The sequence below is a fragment of the Pangasianodon hypophthalmus genome, chromosome 2 (genome assembly GCF_027358585.1).
Source record: "Pangasianodon hypophthalmus isolate fPanHyp1 chromosome 2, fPanHyp1.pri, whole genome shotgun sequence".
NCBI classification, from domain to species: domain Eukaryota; kingdom Metazoa; phylum Chordata; class Actinopteri; order Siluriformes; family Pangasiidae; genus Pangasianodon; species Pangasianodon hypophthalmus.
The window spans coordinates 5,454,674-5,474,682 of NC_069711.1; the positions used below are offsets into that span (position 1 = coordinate 5,454,674).

Sequence of the window (20,009 nt, forward strand, 5' to 3'; positions counted from 1 at the left end):
TTTGCGTCATGGCGCCTCCAGGCCAGTTGAGGCGGTAATAAGCCCACAAGTCGGTTCGTCAACCGTCACAGAAGCACCAGAGAAGAAGAAGAAAAAAAAATCCCTCGCCACAGTACCGGCAAAGAAGAGTACGTTCCTTCCGGTTCCTGTAGGCCTTGTCCTTGGTAAATATCGTCATTGGCAGGTTTTACCTGAACTCTCACAGTGACAGAGATGGTTTCATACTGGCGGCAGGCTGGACTCAGGTGTGTAATAAGCAACATTACCAACAGTATATAGATTGTATTTATGTAGTTTCATGTTTGATTATGAAATGCTACTTTCCTTTGTACTTAGGACTGAAGGTATGTGTGGCTAACCGAACTAGCTAGTTAGCAAGTTTGCTATGTTTCTTTGCCTAGATAACAAATCCTAGCGAAATTAATGTACACGGTTCATATGTTTTCCGTTGTATGTAGCTTAGTGTTGACCTTGATTTCTTGGTATCGTTCCAGCTACATTAAGTACTCGGCGATCTGCGCCAGGGTGGTGCGGTCCGCGCTGAAACCTCAGCTCAGAACAGAAGCCATCAAAAACGCAGAAGCTAACGTCAAGGTCAATAAAGTGAAGACGACCTAATGTGAGTGTCCGGGCTAGAACCAGTACCGGAAGGTGAAGTGTAGTAGACTGTTTGTCCATCACCGGTTCATGTGTCTTTAGTTTTTCTCTCTCTCTTTCTTTCTCCTCTGCAGGAGCAGACCCAGAAGCCTGTCGTTCCCGATGAGAGTCGGCTGACAGAACATGGTTTCAGTTTATCACGTGTATTCCTGATAATAAATTATGATTCATTTTGTCAATACTACTTGATGTCTCGTTCATGGCCAACAGCGGACAGCATGTACCTAATGAGAGCAGCACTGCCAACACATAAGTTTAAGTTTAACTGGCTCCCAGTTTAATATTGCTTTTATACGAGCAGAAGACATGAATACTGAGTAACTGACATTTCAGACACAATATGGCCAAATAATTAGTTTATTTTTTCAACGTGAACAGAAATAAATCCCAGAGAAGCCACACTGTTGTCTAGCTAGTGCTACATTCCTGTTATAGGTGCATCCTGGGAAACTGGCTTCCCTTCTTCCTTTTCATTTTATCTGAGAAGATTTCTTTTTCTTTTTTTTTTTAAGTCAGAAGATATATTCTTGCAAAATAGATGGTTTGCGATGTCCGCTGCTGATGTCGCTGACTCTGCTGTAATGGTTTCAGTGGGACTGTTGGTAGAATTGGGATTTTATGTGGCAAACAGACAAACAGAGTGAATAAACAGTGAAGTGTGGTTATACTAAATATAAGCACTCTTGGAACGCCGGCTGTCCAATCAAATCAGTGGATTAGAACTAACTGTTGTATAATAAGTGTTGTACTACAGTGTATATTCATTAATTTACCTTTTCTACAGTAGTAGAACAGTGCTGCTCATAGCCTTTAAAATTGGTTGCACAATTGCACTATTTGTCCATATAGTACACAATAATAGAAGGGAATTATTTATAATCGCACTATCCGTTGCACTCAGATGAGGATGGGTTCCCTTTTGAGTCTGGTTCCTCTCAAGGTTTCTTCCACAAATCATCTCGGGGAGTTTTTCCTTGCCACCGTCACCTCTGGCTTGCTCATTAGGGATAAATTCACAGGGATAAATTCACATATTTACAATATTTTTTTGTGTGAATCCATTTATTTCTGTAAAGCTGCTTTGTGACAATGTCCATTGTTAAAAGTGCTATACAAATAAATTTGAATTGAATTGAATTGAATTAAAAGGATCCAGTAGTGTGTTAGTAACTGACACATCCAAAAGCATGTCTGACAGAAGTCTTTTTTGATCACCACTAGTGCTAGGGAGCTGAGGTCCAGCAGAGTTTGGTGATTTACCTTCTCAACACATTTACTAAACTTGGTAATAGGCTACTTGCACTCAGGAATATGACGTATTTATTATTATTATTTTATTTTTTTAAATAGTGTGAATATCACATCTCTGGTAGCATTGTTTACATTCAGCAGTACAACGAGACGGAGACGTCTATCGTTTGGTTTTTCAGTCTTGCAGTAAAGTCACTGTTGGGCTAATGCAAGTGTCTTTACACATATGATGAACGTTGTTGACGTTCATTTTCGGGAGCTCCTGCAGATACTGGGTGGAAAATAGCACCATTGCCATTATTGTGAACAAGCCAGAAGCACAAGTGCCATTTTGGTGATAATGGATGTTTTTGTGCAAGTAGCCCATTAACTGGTAATTTGAATCAGGTGTCTTTGAGCAGCCCTCCAAGACTGAAGTTGTGGTCTAAGCTAATACAGAATTTGTCACTTTCTGTGTATTTTTATGGGTGTCGATACATTTCTAAATAAGTGTGATGTGAAAATCATGAAAGCAAACAGTATCAGTTTAAATGCATTAAAAGGAACAATCATGTAAAAGCCAACATTGTGACCAGAGGAACATAAGCTGGAATTTTATATGCAATTTAAAAAAATAATAAGTACACAGGTACTTACCAAAATAATAAACAATATACATTTTACTAGGCTGTGTGTCACATAAAATAATATATGAGTGAAGTCTGGTACATTGGGCCATTTTTAGCAAATTCTCTACATCGCAATTTAAAATGTTTTACTTCTATATTCAATTAATATAGCACTTTTAACAATAGACACTGCCACAAAGCAGCTTTACAGAAATCTTAGATTCATAATGAGCAAAACAGAGGTGACAGTGGCAAGGAAAATCTCCCTGAGACCCCATGAGGAACACCAGATAGATTATAAATCATTATTCTTCTACAACTGTATACAAAATTCAAACCGTACTGTGTTGAAAGCATGTTCAGAATGATCATAGTCTTTTCTAAGTTGCAAGAGATACAAGATTTTGCAAAGACTTTAACAAGCATTAACGAATTAAAGTAAAATTAATCTATGTATTTATTATAATATAATGTATTTTGTAGACAGCCCCTCAGCAGATTTTCAAAATGATTAATTCTTGGGATAAAAGTAGTTGTAACAAATTGTCTTGGTTGTGAATAAGAATAATTGACGTGTTAACATTTCTGCATCTACTGTTCAAAAGCTGTTGAAGAAATCCTAATATGTGAATGTGAAACCAACTTTATCCACCCGTCTGCATGCATGAGCTCACAGATGCCCATGATTGGTTAGTGTTGCTGTGATTGACAGGGGAGAGAAAGCATGCCATCCCTCCAACACAGAGAACACGGCCAATTTTGCTCTCTTGGGCTCTCAGCCATGGATGGCTGTGGCATTGTCGGGATTTGAACTCACAGTCCCGGATAACAGGGCGAAAGCTGCACCACTTGGGAGTCACATGCCTCAACATTATTGAGTGGGTGTCTGTCATCTGGCTTTACTGAAACAGATAGCTGTGTGTCACTGACATAACAGAGGAAGCTAATACCATGTTTATGAATAAATGTACCACTGCAGAGCAGAGGGCCTAGAACAGAGGCTTGTGTAACACCAAACCTTACTTTTGTATGTGTAAAGAAGTCACCATTTACAACAACATTTACTAACGGATAACGATCAGTAAAAGACCTGAGCTAGGAAAGAGCGATTCCCTTAAATCCAACAACATTTTCTAGTCTATTATTATGGACATTATGATCTATGGTATCAAAAGCTGCATGAAGGTCAAGCAACACAAACAAGGAGTCACAAGCCTGATCGCAGGCCAGTAGTAGGTCATTTACCATGGTAACCAGTTTTTTTGTTTGTTTCTAAGCAAAGTCCAGGATTGCAGATGTAATGGCTCTAATGCCTCATTCACAAAGCATTCTGGACTCAACACATCACAACGGTAGAATTGTCCATTCTTAAGTGCGTCTATGTTGCTTTCTATTCCAGATTGCTTTTATTTACAGAAGCCAGACAGAGGTGAGGTGAATAATGACCAATAGTGTTGCAAGATTAGCGGGTTCATGATTTATTAACCAATCACATTTGACTATATAGACTAAGGACAATTTCTAGGAACTGCAGGATTTGCCAGCCAAAAAAGCAAGCAGACCAAACTAGTCATAAAACAGGCCAGGATTTCTCCCAAATCTCCGAATGGCCAATTCAGGCCTGATTATTCCTCAAACACCCACAGCTAAATGCCCCACAACATACTTTCCACTTGTCCTTTCTTACTCTTTATTCTGTTTCCTTTTTTAACTATCCTTTCTTTATTTCTCTTCTTTGCAAAAATTGATCTTCCTTCAGGAAATGCAAATCTGGTTATTCCAGTGCTTGCAATGCAATTAAATCTTTTTAGAATTAGATCAGAGGTGTCAGTATGGGCACCAAAACAGGGCCTTTTACCTGGGGGTACTCTTTAGATTATTACACCTATTTGACTTTATTACTTTATGGAATTAAATTAATTTCAGGGTTACAATAGCCTCAATCTATTGCCAAATGTAGCTTATTTGATGTGTTTATTTCCAGACAGAAAATATAACAATTTAAAGCTTGAGATGAATAAAATATAGAAACTGCCTTGAGAATTTATTATATAAAAATCATTAGATATAATTATTTGTAGATGTAATCTAGACTGATATTATCTTAGATCACCAACTCATTTCAGTTGAACTGCATCTTAGTCACTACTCTAGATAAATCCACATTTAAAAAGAAACAATTGGGGGAAAGCTAGTACTATGATATAATAATTATACTTGAGTTTTAAAATAGATCACGCAAGATAGAATGGAAATGGTGTCAAATTAAACTTCAGAGTCTAATTAGTTTCCAGTTAACACTGCTACTGTACTAGCAACAGTATATGTAGCAGCAATGACTATGAACTTGAAAATAGACAATTCAGAATATGAATTTAACATTAGATAATCTTACCTCTAATTATGAAGAAGCTAGGGATAACATCAGCAGTGGAGTCTTTGTAAGGTGTTACCACAAGCAGCCAAAATTAATTTCACTGATTTCTTCCAGCTTGTACACGAGATTTGATCTAAATCCAATGCTCATGTAGGAATCACATATATGACATCTTAAAGATCAGGTCTCATCACAGTACTGAGACCGCACTGGTTAGAGTAAATGACACTACTACTTATCCTACTACTCAAATCAGGATTACATTTCTTTGCTTGTGCAACTTCATCTTATTCATATATTATCATATTCTTCTAGATAGACACAAAAATTTATTGGGGTCAGGGGAACAGCTCTTTTCTGGTTCATTTTACGTTGGACTTGCTGCCTGGATGTTCCAGTAGGTACATAAACAAGTTTCTTTTATTGCAGAATGCAGCAGCCAGACTCCTTTCTAGAGCCAGAAATTCCGATTATATCACCTCGTTTTAATACTTCACGTTGATTATATAGAACTAATGACCTACAAAGCACTGAATGATCACTGAATGATCTCCCAACTATCCAGCTATTCTACAGCTTTCCTGTCAATGTTCAGGACTCAGTCTCAGTGGTTAAGTATATGTAGAAAATCTGTTTGTGTATTTTGTTCAACAGCTTGTCTCTTACATGTGCAGATCTAGGGGTTAGGTGTTTACCAAAGAGCTTTGGTAAACCAGTATGTATTGATGCTGCATCGTTTTTATGGTTATCCAATTAAGATTCTTTTATGATAGTCCTATGATGCAATAACATGACATGACACTACGTAGTAGCATTCACATTTAGGTCCGAAATTCCTGAACCTTCTTGAACCTGATGAGTAGGTCATATTAAGCTATGTTGGATCACTGATTTTAGCTCATAATGAACTACATTTTGATTTTTTTTCTTCTGCAACAACATGGAATTATGCTGTTTAAGGTAGTCCAAGCTTGCACTTATCACAATATACACCATTTAAGCAACTGTATGATCAGAATTATAACAACCTGTTTCCTCTGTCTTTCGAGCTGTACACACACAGCCTCTGCCTGATGTGATGCCTAAACCTGACACATTCCTGCTGTAGTTCTCTTGATCTCCAGACCCGAGAGGTTTGTATGCCCTAGTCTGTTCATCCTGCTTCTTCATCTGGAGCTTTTAGCCCCAGTCACTCACATTCTGTAGCTGTGGATATTCTAAATACCTCTAATTGTATTTCACAATAGTCATATTTAACACTAAACCTTTCAAGACATTTAGTATTGTTTCCCTTTTCTCTATTTGACTGGTAAATTGTAATGATTTATACTCCCACTATCCAGTGTCTTCCCAGAAGAGGATGGTTTCTGTTTTGAGTCTGGTTCCTCTTAAGGTTTCATTTATATTGTTGTCTCAGGGAGTTAACACAAAGCAGTTGGGAGATGAAGGACTCCCACATCTTACAAGGTTGAGAAAAAAGAAAGGGGGAAAAAAAAAAGAAAAAAAAAAAGATAAATAAAATATAAAAGCAAAAGAGTAACCTCAAACAAACATATATGTTTTGTTTAGATAATTTATATTTATACAGTAAAATAAAATGCAGCTGTAGTTGGTGCCCATTTCTCAAGTCAGCAGGAAATGTGGAACGCTACTTGACAAATAGGCAACAGATTAGGACAACCTGTGCATGTTGAAAAGTCTGACAATTGTGAATCTTGTTTTATCAACTGTGATAACAGAAGCTGTTCCCTCTGTCTTTCGAGCTGTACATGCACAGCTTCAGCCTGATGTGATGCCTAAACCTGACACATTTATTTGGGAGGCCTATAGGCAATCTTTCTGCTCTTCAGCACAGACCATTTGTGTCTCTTCAAGTAGTAGACAAGCGGGGTGAGGATAGCTGAACCGATTAGCAACTAGAAAGAGAAGAAAAAAAAAAAGAATTACATAATATCCAAACTATACACAACACACGAATGCATCACAAGAGCAACAGAAGTGACCAGCCATACAATCTACACTGCTTCTGACAAAGTTCTTTAAGTTCTTTAAGTAAGGAAAACCAGAAGCTGTTTCCTTATTTGTTATGGGTAACTGAACAAGCATGTATTTTCATACAGACGAACTTGAGATGGATAAGCAAAAATGCTTTAAAAATTTCCTGAGTGTGGACAGGCTTGTAAGTAAACTAAGCATACAATGAAAGGATGTAAATCCTTAAAGAACCCAACAGATGTTCTCTGAGCTGTAATAACTCCAGGGAAAGAGCAAAACTCTTACCGTGCAAGAGTACTCAGATACAGAGATAAATAAAATAAACATACCCCTCTTTGAATTAAGAACAGTACAAGTGATGAACAATAGTATTATGGAACTGTAATGCAGAATCAAACCTTTAGTCCCATACGCTTGCGCTGGTCATGCTCTGGCTCAGCAGCCCATCTCAGGAAAGTACACACATCTTTAGCCACCTGACTCATTGTAGCTGGTGTTCCTGTGAGACGAGATCATATTCTTAAATTAAATAAACTGTGTGTGCAAGAATAACTGAAACTCTATGTCTTGTCCTATTCACAATTATTGGCTCGTTTCACCAGGCAAATTTTATTCTGAAGAACAGTGGGCAGTTTAACTGCTCAGGACAAATAAGGGACTCATGAACAACTATCACAAAACATGAACACAGTCGTTGATCATCCAGGAAACACACACAGAGTATTAAGAATCAAGCATATGAAAACTTTTGAACTGGTTCATTTGTATAAATTCAGTTATTATTGTGTCTTGTGGACTATATGTAAACATCCGTTATGTGAAATAGCTTACTTAGGGCAGTACTAAAGAAAAACAAAATGCAATTTTTATGATCCCTCTTCTTCTTCTTTTTTTTTTTTTATTATTAACATTTTGCAGATTCTGCAAGGCGTATGTAAACTTATGACCCCGACTGTATATGAAAGCAATTAGAAACAGCAGCTAACACAAGGCCATGGTGGATCTGTGATTAAGGCTTTGGGCTTCTGATCAGAAGCTTGAGAGTTCAAACCCTTAAACAAGGTCCTTAACCCTCTCTGCTCCTAACTCAGCTTTACTTTTGAGTCCATCCAAATATGCTAAATGAATAAATTTTCACAGAAAATTTCACCATATTAATGTGTTTATGTGGCGTGGCCGCTATACACAGTCCCGTGCAAATTATCGATAACACTGATTATTGTTATAATAAGTGCATTAAATATAAACCTCACAGCCAGAACCACTGTTAAAGCTGTTGTTACAGAAAATCATCAACAACTTCTGACCAATCAGAATCAAGCATTCAACTGCACTGTGATATAAATGACAGTAAATACAGTCTTCTTCTAATGCAGAATCTAGGTTTCAGATATAGATAGCATTAAGTTTGAAAAATGGATTTGATAGATGACAGATGGATCTTTACATACACAATCTTTCATCTTGAAAAATATTCATTAATATTGTAATTGATACTCTGATATTGTGTAAACCATATATGTAAAAATGTATAAGTGTAAATTAGTAAACCAGAACAATGTAGGCTGAGACCAAGAGATACATCACTTGTGTGCATCTAGAAGTGACATCTCTGGGAAGCTTTTACCATCATGACTCACCATCATCATATTCAAGCACTTCATTATAAATAGGTGGCGCCATCCCAATCGCCTGACCAGGGAAGTAGGGGTTGTAGTAAAGCCCCTCTCTCAGAGACACACCTGCCGGAGGCTCACAGTAACCAGTTAGGAGAGAGAAAATATAGTCTTCACCTCCATGCCTACGTGAGAGACAGGCAGCAACAAAGAAAGAGGGAGACACATAATCTGAAACGGTTAGTCAAATAAGTGAAATAATTCAGAGACTAGACTTCTGCTAAAATCCTGAAAGATTTTATGTAATAGTTTTTACATACCAAAATGCAAACTGCATCATCTAATGGCTTTATCATGGTTATCCAAACATCTGAAAATCAGTCCTACTTAAAATCAAGTTCCCCAAATTTCAGCCATGGAATTTGTTAGACAGACAGACAAACATAGCATCTGCCACTTAGATCGGTGTTGTCAATTATTTAAGAAAAAAAAACACCTACTGGTAAAATTATCACGATGTTCTTTATTTAAAGCAGCGTAAACTAGTTTATTATACAAGTTTTGCCACAACATTGCAGTGTAGCTGTCCAGTATGTATTTTTCTTAGTTAACTGCCATTTAACCCTAACCATAAAGAAGTCAAAACAACCAATGACAATTTGCCTTAGCAGTAACAAATTTATTTACATTTGTACATTTACATTTTTACTGTACATTTGTAATTGCATTTGGTATTACTAAAAATTCTGTTAGAAAAAAAGGTTTTGTATTCTATGAGAGCTCCTGATTTTGTGTGAACTTCCCTAAAGGGGTAAATCCTTGACTGACAGGCTTCAAATCATATAATAAGCATGAGTTGCTGCAATTTTGTATACATTACGAGTAGCTCAAGTTTAAATATATTATGTACCCAGTCTCTGACCCCGGCTAATCGGGGTGTGTGTGTGTGTGTGTGTGTGTGTGTGTGTGTGTGTGTGTGTGTGTGTGTGTGTGTGTGTGTGTACAAATTGATTCTGCATTCTTCAGAGCCTGTTTTACCAAGAGTTGCAGAGACACTTAAGACAAACAGCAGTTTCCCTGTGTAATGTACTTGGTGTCCATGATCACCTGGGTTTCCTTTTCACCTCACTTAATTCATACCCAATTCACCTGTTCTGTAATTTGTCTGCAGATTTTGGCCTTTTCAGGTGCTCTCACACTACTAAATATGTTTTAATGAAATATGTAATAATTATGTAATAATTAAATATAATTAAAAAACTAAATATGTTTTAAAGCACTACTTCAAGGTTATATTATTTAAAAAATAAATTCCACTTCTTCCTCAGAGAAATTCCTTTCCTTTGACTATTTTATTCTCAGTTTGCTTTTATGGAGTTTTGTGGCTGTCACTAAATGCAAATGAATTGTGCTGTTAACACACTTCACTTTATAGGTGAGTATGAAGAAAACCGGCACCACTCAAACTTTAAACCTGTCACTGGGACAGGAATCACATCCTCCCCTGAAAATGTGATTCCTGTCCCAATGGTCCTCTATCAGTGCTTGTTGCCGTTTTTAGTTTTGATGACTAGGTGCAGTAATAACTCTATGGAGCTAAATATAGGCATGAACGTTCTGCCCCACAATTGTGCAACATCTAGAAAGGAGACCAAATCAAAGGAACATCAGATTATATCTGTCAAATAGCAACATTTTCTATACTGTTTGGTCACTCTAAAGAGATTGTGTATGGAGTTGTGAAAGGGGTTACGAAGATAACCATTTGTTGAACGGCTGATAAGTCTGCAGGTTTTTGCAGGTCAAATATTTTCCACCTTTAATGTGATATAGCAACCAACAAAATTCAAGTGAAAAACAAGGAAACATTTTGGGGAAAAAATAAAAATAAAGACTTACAATAGCTTGGTTGCCCAAGTATGCAAACCCCTTAACTAATCCTTTGTTAAAGCACCTTTTGCTTGTAATACAGCTCTAAGACTTTTTAGGTAACAATCTACCAACTTAGCACATCTTGATTTGGCAATGTTATTCCACTCTTCCTTGCAAAAATGCTCCAAGTCTATCAAATTGCAACAGGATCTCCTGTGCACAACCTTCAAGTCATTCCACACGTTTTCAATAGCGTTTAGATCTGGGCTCTGACTGGGCTATTCCAAAATGCTGATCATCTTATTATGAAGCCATTCCTTGATTTGGATTTGGGCTTTGGGTCATTATCGTGCTGTAAGGTGAAATTTTCTTCATCTGTCCCCTGTTGAAATAGCAGGTTTTTGTGAAGTAAAAGAATGACACTAAGATAAATCATGTCAGATCTTTTCCCAACTTTAATGTGCAATTGCAAAGTACACAAATAAAGTGAAAAACAATCAGAAACTTTTTAGGGAAAAAAAAGAAAAAGAAAAAACTTTCAACAACCTAGTTGCATAAGCGTACACACCCCTAAACTAATACCTTGTTGAGGCACCTTTTGATTTTATTACACCACTCAGTCTATTTGGGTAAGAGTCTATCAGCAGGGCACATCCTGACTTGTCGATTCTTTTTTGCAAAAACATTCTAGAGCTGACAAATTGTGAGGGCATCTCCTGTGCACAGTCCGCTTCAGGTCACTCCACAGATTTTTAGTTGGATTCAGGTCTGGACTCTGGCTAGGCCATTAAAAACGCTGATCATCTTTTGGTTAAGCCATTCCTTTGTTGATCTGGATGTATATTTTGGGTCACTGTCATGCTGAAAGGTGAAATTCCTTACTAGCAGACACTTGAATATTTTGCACTAAAATCGGCTGGTATTTGTAGCTATTCATGATTCCCCCACCTTGATAATACCTGCAGTTCTGGCTGAAGAAAATCAGCTCTAGAGCACGTTGCTGCCACCACCATGCTTCACTGTGTGTATGGTGTTCTTTCTTTGATGTGCTTTTTTTGCGCCAAACATACCTTTGGAATTATGGAATTGTTATACCTTTTGGAATTGGACTCATCAGACCATAACACATTTTGGCACATGATTTGAGATTATTTAGCTGGGATTCGATGTTTTTTGTGAGAAAGGGCTTCTGACTAGCCACCCTATCCCATAGCCCAGACATGGGAAGAAAATGAGAGATTGCTGTCACACGCAGAGAGTAATCAGTACTTGTCAGATATTTCTATAGCTCCTTTAATATTGCCATTGGTCTCTTGGTAACCTCCCTGGTAAGATTTTGTCTTGTCCTTCTGTAAAATTTGTAGGGATGTCCTGTTCTTGGTGATGTCACTGTGGTGCTCCATTTTCTCCACTTGTTGATGATGGCCTTCACAGTGTTCCATGGTACAGCTAATGTTTTGGAAAATTTTTTGTATCCCTCTCCTGATTGATTCCTTTTCACAATGAGACCCTGTAGAGGATTTGTCAGCCCTTTGCAGACCATGGCTTCAACAGTCAGATGAAACCAAGATGATGTCAAGAAAATCCTTCAGAAACAGCTGGTCCTTATTTGGGGTTATTTAGAATAATTTCATTGATGACAGCTGTATGATAATTACTTTTGAACATGAGACTGAATGTGATTGGTTCATTCTGCACACAGCCACATCCCCAATTATAAAATGGTGTGTACACTTATGTAACAAGGTTATTGTAACTTTTATTTTTTCTATTTTCCCCTAAAATGTTTGATTGTTTTTTTCTGCCAATAATATACTTCTACATCTCTACTTTAAGAAAACAAATTTTACCAAATGATGTGCATTAGGATTTCATTAAGGCTACTATAACCTTGCCTTGGCATCTGCCTGCAAAGAAGGTTTGTAAAATGTTTAAATGACCTAATAAAAAACAAAAAAATCATTTAGTATAATCTGACATTTTGCATAATGTTTTTCCATATGTACATTAGGTTATAAACGTGAAGACAGAAAGGGTAACTTTCAGTCTGGTGGCTCTGTTAGGCTTCTTGTTATCTAACCAAGAAGACTGTATGTTGCAAGTGAAATCTGTTTTTTGTGTTCTTTAAAACTGCCTCAAAAGCGTTGGGCCCGAAAACAGTTTAGCGCAGCAGTAGCTCATGGGTTAAGATGTTGTGGTTTACTGATCAGAAGGCTGCGAGTTCAAATCCCAGCGCTCATAAGCTGCCACTGCTGGGCCCTTGAGCAAGGCCCTTAACCTTCAACTGCTCAATATCTCAGTATAAATGAGATAAATCTAAGTTTCTCTGGATAAAGGTGTCTGCCAAATGCCACAAATGTAAATGTAACAGCACTGCTGCTGCCCCCAGCAGATTCCCTTATTACATTCTACCAAGAAATAGGGGACTATGCTTTTACATTTCTGTTGGTTAAGTAAACAACACTCCTAATATACATATTCTCATTGAATATTTCATAATCAAAATTATTGATTATGTCTATTATTGTTTTTTTTTTCTCAAAATTATTGATTATGTCATTATGTCAACAGTTTCAGCCCTACTGCAAACGCTGTGTCATGTTATTCTATACTGACCCCACTATATTTGCAATGGTACTGTACCATGCACATGCATCATGTGAATTTTTTTGGACTTGCAGATTATGTCTGGCAGCCATCTTTTATAGATAAAAGCATGAATAAATAAAGCTTTAGACAGTCAGTCAGTTGCCAAAGTTTGAACCAATAACCTTTCCTGGTCCAAAACCTTCCAGTGTTTTGATCGAGTCTAATGCACCCATGTATGTGATTCTGCAGAGGCAAAATACGCTGAGGGCGTATTTGTCAATAAGGACCACTGTTATGTTCTAAGAAAGCCATATTCCAGTCATATGGCTACAGCATGTCCATTGGTACAAGTAGAATTTGTTACCTGGCATTGACGATATAGCTGAGGTCAGGGGGCAGAGCTCCGTTGTTGGCAGCACGAGCAGCTTCCGGACTGGAGTATGGTTTGGGGAAGTAGTCAGAAAGTTTACCAGGCCGGGTGAACATTTCTCCCGTCTCATCAGGTCCATCCAAAACTTCAATCTGCAAAGGATTTATGCCATCATGTTAATATCCATATGGTGTGGGGTCTGCAAAAAACAATCTGGATGACAGAAGGCTGTCGCTGTTGTGAATCATATAACAAAGCTTTACAAAGTGTACAAACCCTTTTTTTTTTAACCACAAACAATTAACATTTTAATTTGTGCATTGTTTATTTTTTGCATGCATCTCCAATACAGTGGGAATTTAACTCAAACTCAATATCTACATCCACTGTTGTGTTCATGCCCTTGACAAAGATGGTCACAAAATCACAATTTCATCATACAGTTTAATGTCTACAGATGTTACAACAGTACACAGATGTTACAAGGTTTAACTAGTCTCCATCCCCAAGAATTTGAGTCTTCACTCATTTCATTTGTCAAGTACTCAAGCTGTTGAAATGACCAACATGCATATCCATAATTAAGCACCATCTCAAAGCAACTTAGTGCAGCGGTAGTGTTGTCACAATAACAGAATTCTGACTTACAATACCTTTAGTATCACATTGTTCAACATTAATAAAATACTATGGCAAAAATTATGCTTTACCAGTTATCAAGTATGAACACTCATTATCTGTTTATTCCACTGATTAAAAATACAACTTAACTATTTTAATTACATAATCATAATTAAAAATTTTGTCCATATTAGTTCAACTTTATTTTGAATAACCTTTAAAAGGATATAAAAGAATATTCTTTTTCTTTGTCACAGGCATCATTTGTGCCTTTATAGTGTACTTAAGAAAAATACTGCCTTAATAAACTATTACCTACAAAGGTACATTTAGTACCTTTAAAGTATTCCTCTAAAGGCTTATTAACATGGTCTGTGTAGTCCAATTTCAGTGGCTATACAAGGTCCACACACCCTTTTTAAACCTGCAGATTTTTGTGATTTAAAAAGTTGAAACCAAGAGAAATCATGTCAGATCATTTTCTACCTCAAGTGTCACAGAGCTATCAACAAAATTCAAATGAAAAACAAAGAAGTATTTTAGGGGAAAAAAAAAAAAAAAACTTACACCAATTTAACAGTATGACCACTGATTCTAAAAATATCATGGTGTTGCGGTATTAATAAACAATTTTATTACAATATCTTTCTACGAAACTCTTTTTGCAATTCCTTGTATAAATAAAAAAAAATAAAAGGAAACAGAAAGATCAAATTCCCTAATTGTTGTTCTTATTTTTGAGAATGATTTTTCTATAAAATCTCCATCATCTACACTGTCAGTATTTATCACACTGTCATTATAAGCTGAAATAGGAAAGGCTGCGAGGAAAGGCAATGGTTTAAATGCTATGGCTGATCAGTGTATATCATTGCTATGATACAGACTCATTTCTATGACAAATCAATTAATTAATTATTTAACAAAGAACCAAACTAACCCTTCACTTACATTAGCTTGTATAAATTCATATAAAAGATTTGTACTTAGCAGGCATTCACCAACAATAAGAGTAAAGTGAATAGTGTTACCTCTTCAGCTAACGCTTTTGCCTCGTCCTCTGTGTGAGAAACTCCCACCAGGTTGCGGAAAGCCAGATACTCCATACTGTGACACGCTGAACACACCTGCTTGTAGACTTGATACCCACGACGGATACTACAAAAAGAAATAAAATCGTATAGCAAAACTAAACTTGCAACATTTAGTTTTATGTTATGCATATTTCAAACGAACTCTATTACATAAGGCTTGAGTGCATTGAAAAATGTCTTTTATATAATGTTGAAAATCATATGAACAACCAAACCAAAAGACAGGTAGTGACGGACTGAATTCCAAATCCTACTGAATATAGTTTAAAAATACAACTAATTGTATGGAGCTACTTTTACATAAGTGTAACTTTGGCCAGGCCAAACTTACTACAAAATTATACTGCAATATTGAACTTTTATTATACTGTCAGAAATTTTAACAATACCACCTGTACTCCTGCACTCCATTTTGTGTAGTCTTTATATTTGGGCACAGTTTGAAAAACATGGTGGGCGAAAATGTCACTTTGGGAAATATTTTTATAATACATCATTTTTAGTTAAGATTTTTAAGCTAATCATAATGGGTATAATAAAAATTTAGGAAATTAAGCTAGGAAACATTTTATATCAGAACACACCTAGTTTATTCGAGGGCATTTAATACCTGGTGTGGTCGAGAGCAGACATTAAGCCGTTATGGCTCCAGGGGTAACTGGGAGGATGCAGCTCCAATTCTGACGCCCTGACTGACTGATGGAGCACCAGAGCCAGTCCTACCCCTCCTGTAGTTAACACTCCCAGTGTGGTCAGGGCCACCTTTCTCCCCTTTGGCAAGCTGGCAAAGGACATGTTGACCTAGAAGACACATTAAATACATCAGTATCTTTCCATCTCTCCCTAACATAAGCAAGCAAGAAAGGAACACTTCAGTTAAGAAGGTTATAACTAATGAGTAATAATAGGAAGTAACAGCAAATGGTTTTGACTGGCTTTAATTCACTGTTGATTTTATGTTGAATGGAAACCTACTGGATGGCTGTAACCTGGCAGAACACTAACATTACATAGCTATGGATGGAATATAGCACTAAACAGGTTAGCTTTATACTTCTGAGGTTGCACACTTCTCTACATAAGGGGTGTCTAAACTTTTTGTTATTGGTGAGCCAAAAATATGGAGTCACAAACCACACGTTATCTGTAACAATAATAATAATAAAGAAAGAAAGAACAGCCCAGCTTAAGTGGATAAACTAATCAGTAAATCATTTACCATTAGTAATTTCTAGCAAATTTCTGGCAAATTATAGAGAAACACTGTCATCTGGACTCACCAAAAAACATTACGCAGCCATGCCTATAATCTTCTCTGTTCACTTAATTAGTTTCTCGTTTTTATTTGGCGCTACAGAAATGCCTGGTAACACCAATGTTAAAGATAACGTACTTTTTTCATGAGTAAAACTTTTTTATGACCTATTGAAACTTTCTAAGTAGTGGGTCAACTTTAATTTTTAAAACAGCTCACCATTTCAAAAAGCATGGCAGAATGGCTATGATGTGGACACCTCACCTCAGAGGTATCTTGAGTATCTGAAGTGCTGGTGTTTCGAAACTGTCATGTCACGTGATCACGAGGGTTCGAAATGCTTTGGCTTTAACTGGCATCTGGAGTTTTGATTGACACTGTTTCTGAGTCAATCAGCTGATGCCAAATCAGTCTTGCCCACAAACTAGCTCATATATTTGTATGCTATGATTTATTAAAAACAAGATTTATTAATAACTTTGGGAAACCCATTTATGCTTTTATGTTCCATCGTGGCCAAATGAAACAGAAGAAGTCTGTTTTCTACCTTTTTCAGACTGCAGTGTAACTTAGTAACAATGAGTGTTCACCATAATTTTTTCTACGTACAAACAGTACACTAAAGAGCTACGATGTACTTAAATATTATTTTGATTATAAACAACTGACATTAATAGTACTGCTTTTATATTTTTATGAAGTAATTTATTATACTTAAAAAAAATTATGAAAAATAATGACAAGGTCTTCTTTATGTATTTGTAACTGATCTTCCAATTACATAATCACATTCATGGTCACAAAAATATTTAGGCCGCTCTTTCCATAGACCATATTATTTATACCCCACTGCACAAAACAAGTAGAAATTTGACAATATGATTCCCATCAGATGAAACGATTTCAAAAAAAGAAAAAGAAACTCTTCCACCCTGTCATGGGGAGATTGCGAGTCTGGATCCCGACAATGCCACATCCCTCCGTGACCAGGAGTCTAAAGAGCACGATTGGCCATCCTCTCTGGGTTGGAGGGATAGCATTCTCTCTCTCTCTCTCTCTCTCCCTCTCTCTCTCCTGTCAATCACAGCAACACTAGCAAACTGTGGGCATCTGTGAGCTCATGTATGCAGAAGAGGATGGATAGCGCTTTCCTCCAAGGATGTTGCACTGCTCTGTGATGCAGCATGAGCAGCAGTTTGAAAAGTGGTTGGCAGGCTTCATGTGTCTGGAGGAAACCTCGGCCTTCACCCTCCCCAGCTGGTAGCTGTCATATGAGAGATGAGAGCTGGCTTGTGGGAGGGAATTGGCAGGTGACCAAATTAGAGAGAACGTGGGGAATTTGTTTTTTCTAATCGACATAGGAAGACACTGCAGGCATTGCTTTACCTTACCTAAAAACAGACTAGTAGGATGACAGTAAACTTGGGCTACATCTGATCAATTGTTCAGTTTCTTTGGCCAAAAGCTGTGATTAATGGGTAAATGTGTTAAAGTGGAATTTGAACTTAATGATACTTTATTACTATTTGGCAATAGTTGATAATTAATAATTTCAAGTTTTCCACCAATGAGCTGAGCATGATTGGCATTGTCATCAAAGTAACAGGTGCTATCAAAAGGAATGGCAAATTTTATTCTGTATATGTGCTGATGAGTAAGAGCTGCTGGCTGAAATCTTGCTCAATTTAGGTCAAAACTTGGTGTCTTAAGATCACTTAACCTCTAAAGCTTACACTCAAAACTCAAACATGTCAATGTATTTAAAGAGACGAGGCAAACTCAATCTGTCTTGCCCAGATTAAACTGACATAAAGAGAGTCTCCTTACAGACAGAGAAAAATATCATGAGAGTAGAAATGATATCGAGTGACAGCTTAGATACATCTGCTGTAATACGCGTTATGGCTGAAAAATAATGACTGCACTCTAAAGGACACTTATAAAGATCATTTAGGTATGATACTGTATGGGCTGACACATGCAGAAGTGTCCTTAGATCACTTCATAGTGCGCGTTAATCGAGGCTGCAGTATAAACATGACTGTCCTATGCTTCTTGGTAAGATGTCATGCAGGTAACTGATGTACTGCAAACTCCTCTAAAAACACAAGGCCTTAGCCGACGACCACATCATCCAGTTTAGCAAACTGAAAAAGGTTCGGTTCAAATCCAAAACTCGAGGTATCACTCAGTTAGTGACCACTCGGATTAGGTAAGATATAATTTCATTTCAATATCAGTCTTAGCGAAGTGAACAAACCTCCTTACACAAGTGGCACTGTGACCTTGCTTAGATTAGCTCACATGCACTGTCTACTTCAGGCGCACAGAAGGATAGCATGCATTTCCCAGCCACTCATACTAGACAGACAAAGAATAGAATCAATGTTCTTATATAAAAAAATATATCCATCGTACCCGAGGCATGAGCACCGCTTTTGGTGCGTTTAAGAAGGTCCTACCGCACCCGGACAACACGACCATTCGGAGCGCCGCCATGTTCTTCCGTTTCGGATCGACTTCCGCTGCGCTCTTCTTCTGCTGCTGCTGCTCACATGGCAGCTCGCGCCTCGGGGCTTTTCCGCCACCTACTGGATCACTGTTTACATTTCTCTCTCTGCGCCTGGGTGAGAGTAGGCGTGGAGTCACGTTCATGCCTTTAGAAATTTGAGTTTTGAATCCAAAAATCTGAATTTGAATATTATTTTGAATTTTTGTGATAAAATCTAAAACTGAATTTTACACTTATGTTAATCTATAATAACTAGTTTAAAGTTCCATTTCAGTCCCATATTCAAAAGTTACTTTACACATGAAAGCATGACTTAAAGGTACATTAGGTAAGATTTGTTGGGGGAAAAGGTCTCTAATGGTTAAATCAGAGGAGTTGAATAAGATTTGGATGATTTTAACTCATTGAGTCTATCCTCATTTCCACCTATGTACACAAAGCCCCAAAACTTACGCTGGTTCAACTACAGTTAGCATGTTGACTGGAGTTAGCATTAGCAAGGACTGTCATGACTTCACTTTCATTCACACTTGGACACTGAGCTGCTTGAAAGCCAAGCTACAACTCTATAAACATACAACTTTTCCTCATAATGATTTATGAGGCTGTTCTCTCAGATTAGTTTGACGGTGGAGTGGCTGGCCGCTTTATGTCCCAGGCCACCTTCCTGTGTGTTACCTTCTGGTTCTCCCTCTCAGTTATGCCGTCATAGCCAGTCTTGCCGGAGTCCATGCTTGCACTACACAATGGGCACAATGTACATCTTCTTTAACCATTACAGAACAAGAGCATGCCTAATACTCTGTGTCATTTCTCACTTCCTTCTCTCCCTCTCTCCCTCTCTCTCTCTCTCTCTCTCTCTCTCTCTGTCGAGTATCCTGAGATACCGGTGATCCTGACTACTTCTGCCCCCAGGAACTGCCTGATCCATCCTGATGCCCCACTTCTGCTTGGAGCCTTGCTCACATGAAAATCACTTGCTGCTGCTGAAGATTGCCTGCATGGGAAGCCTACAGATCACCGTGGGTTTACTGTGGATGGTACCACACAGACACCCTACAGATGGCTGTGGATGTTCTTTCTTGGATAGCTAGTTTACACTCAAGTCTCCATCACTGAACAGTTGGTAGCTTCAGTTTGATACAAGAAACTTTCGAGTTAAAAATCTAATGATGCTCCTACTAAGTTCCTT

At 37.5% G+C, this 20,009-nt stretch overlaps 2 protein-coding genes across 2 annotated transcripts; one reads left to right on the plus strand and one right to left on the minus strand.

Annotated features, from left to right (window-relative positions):
* The first annotated feature begins 86 nt into the window (after window positions 1-86).
* On the plus strand, window positions 87-841 carry atp5f1e (ATP synthase F1 subunit epsilon). The gene is made up of 3 exons (XM_026917125.3): window positions 87-245; window positions 495-619; window positions 732-841. Exons 1-2 carry the CDS (start codon window positions 214-216, stop codon window positions 616-618), a joined length of 156 nt encoding a protein of 51 aa, XP_026772926.1. The 5' UTR covers window positions 87-213; the 3' UTR covers window position 619; window positions 732-841.
* A 5,607-nt stretch (window positions 842-6,448) lies between these two features.
* Window positions 6,449-18,879, minus strand: LOC113532874 (cytochrome c1, heme protein, mitochondrial). Its single transcript, XM_026924555.3, has 7 exons — window positions 18,724-18,879; window positions 15,661-15,851; window positions 14,988-15,114; window positions 13,330-13,487; window positions 8,529-8,689; window positions 7,287-7,387; window positions 6,449-6,809 (listed from the first exon to the last, which is right to left on the minus strand). Exons 1-7 carry the CDS (start codon window positions 18,802-18,804, stop codon window positions 6,705-6,707), a joined length of 924 nt encoding a protein of 307 aa, XP_026780356.2. The 5' UTR covers window positions 18,805-18,879; the 3' UTR covers window positions 6,449-6,704.
* Between the last annotated feature and the right edge of the window lie 1,130 nt (window positions 18,880-20,009).

Bases quoted from the DNA above. Each gene is read 5' to 3' on its own strand.
- atp5f1e (XM_026917125.3), top strand. From the start codon at position 214: ATGGTTTCATACTGGCGGCAGGCTGGACTCAG. The intron at 246-494 runs GTGTGTAATAAG...GTATCGTTCCAG, and splicing joins TGGCGGCAGGCTGGACTCAG to CTACATTAAGTACTCGGCGA.
- LOC113532874 (XM_026924555.3), bottom strand. From the start codon at position 18,804: ATGGCGGCGCTCCGAATGGTCGTGTTGTCCGGGTGCGGTAGGACCTTC. The intron at 15,852-18,723 runs GTACGATGGATA...TGTGTCTTCTAG, and splicing joins AAGCGGTGCTCATGCCTCGG to GTCAACATGTCCTTTGCCAG. The intron at 15,115-15,660 runs GTATTAAATGCC...TTCTTTTTGTAG, and splicing joins TCTGCTCTCGACCACACCAG to TATCCGTCGTGGGTATCAAG.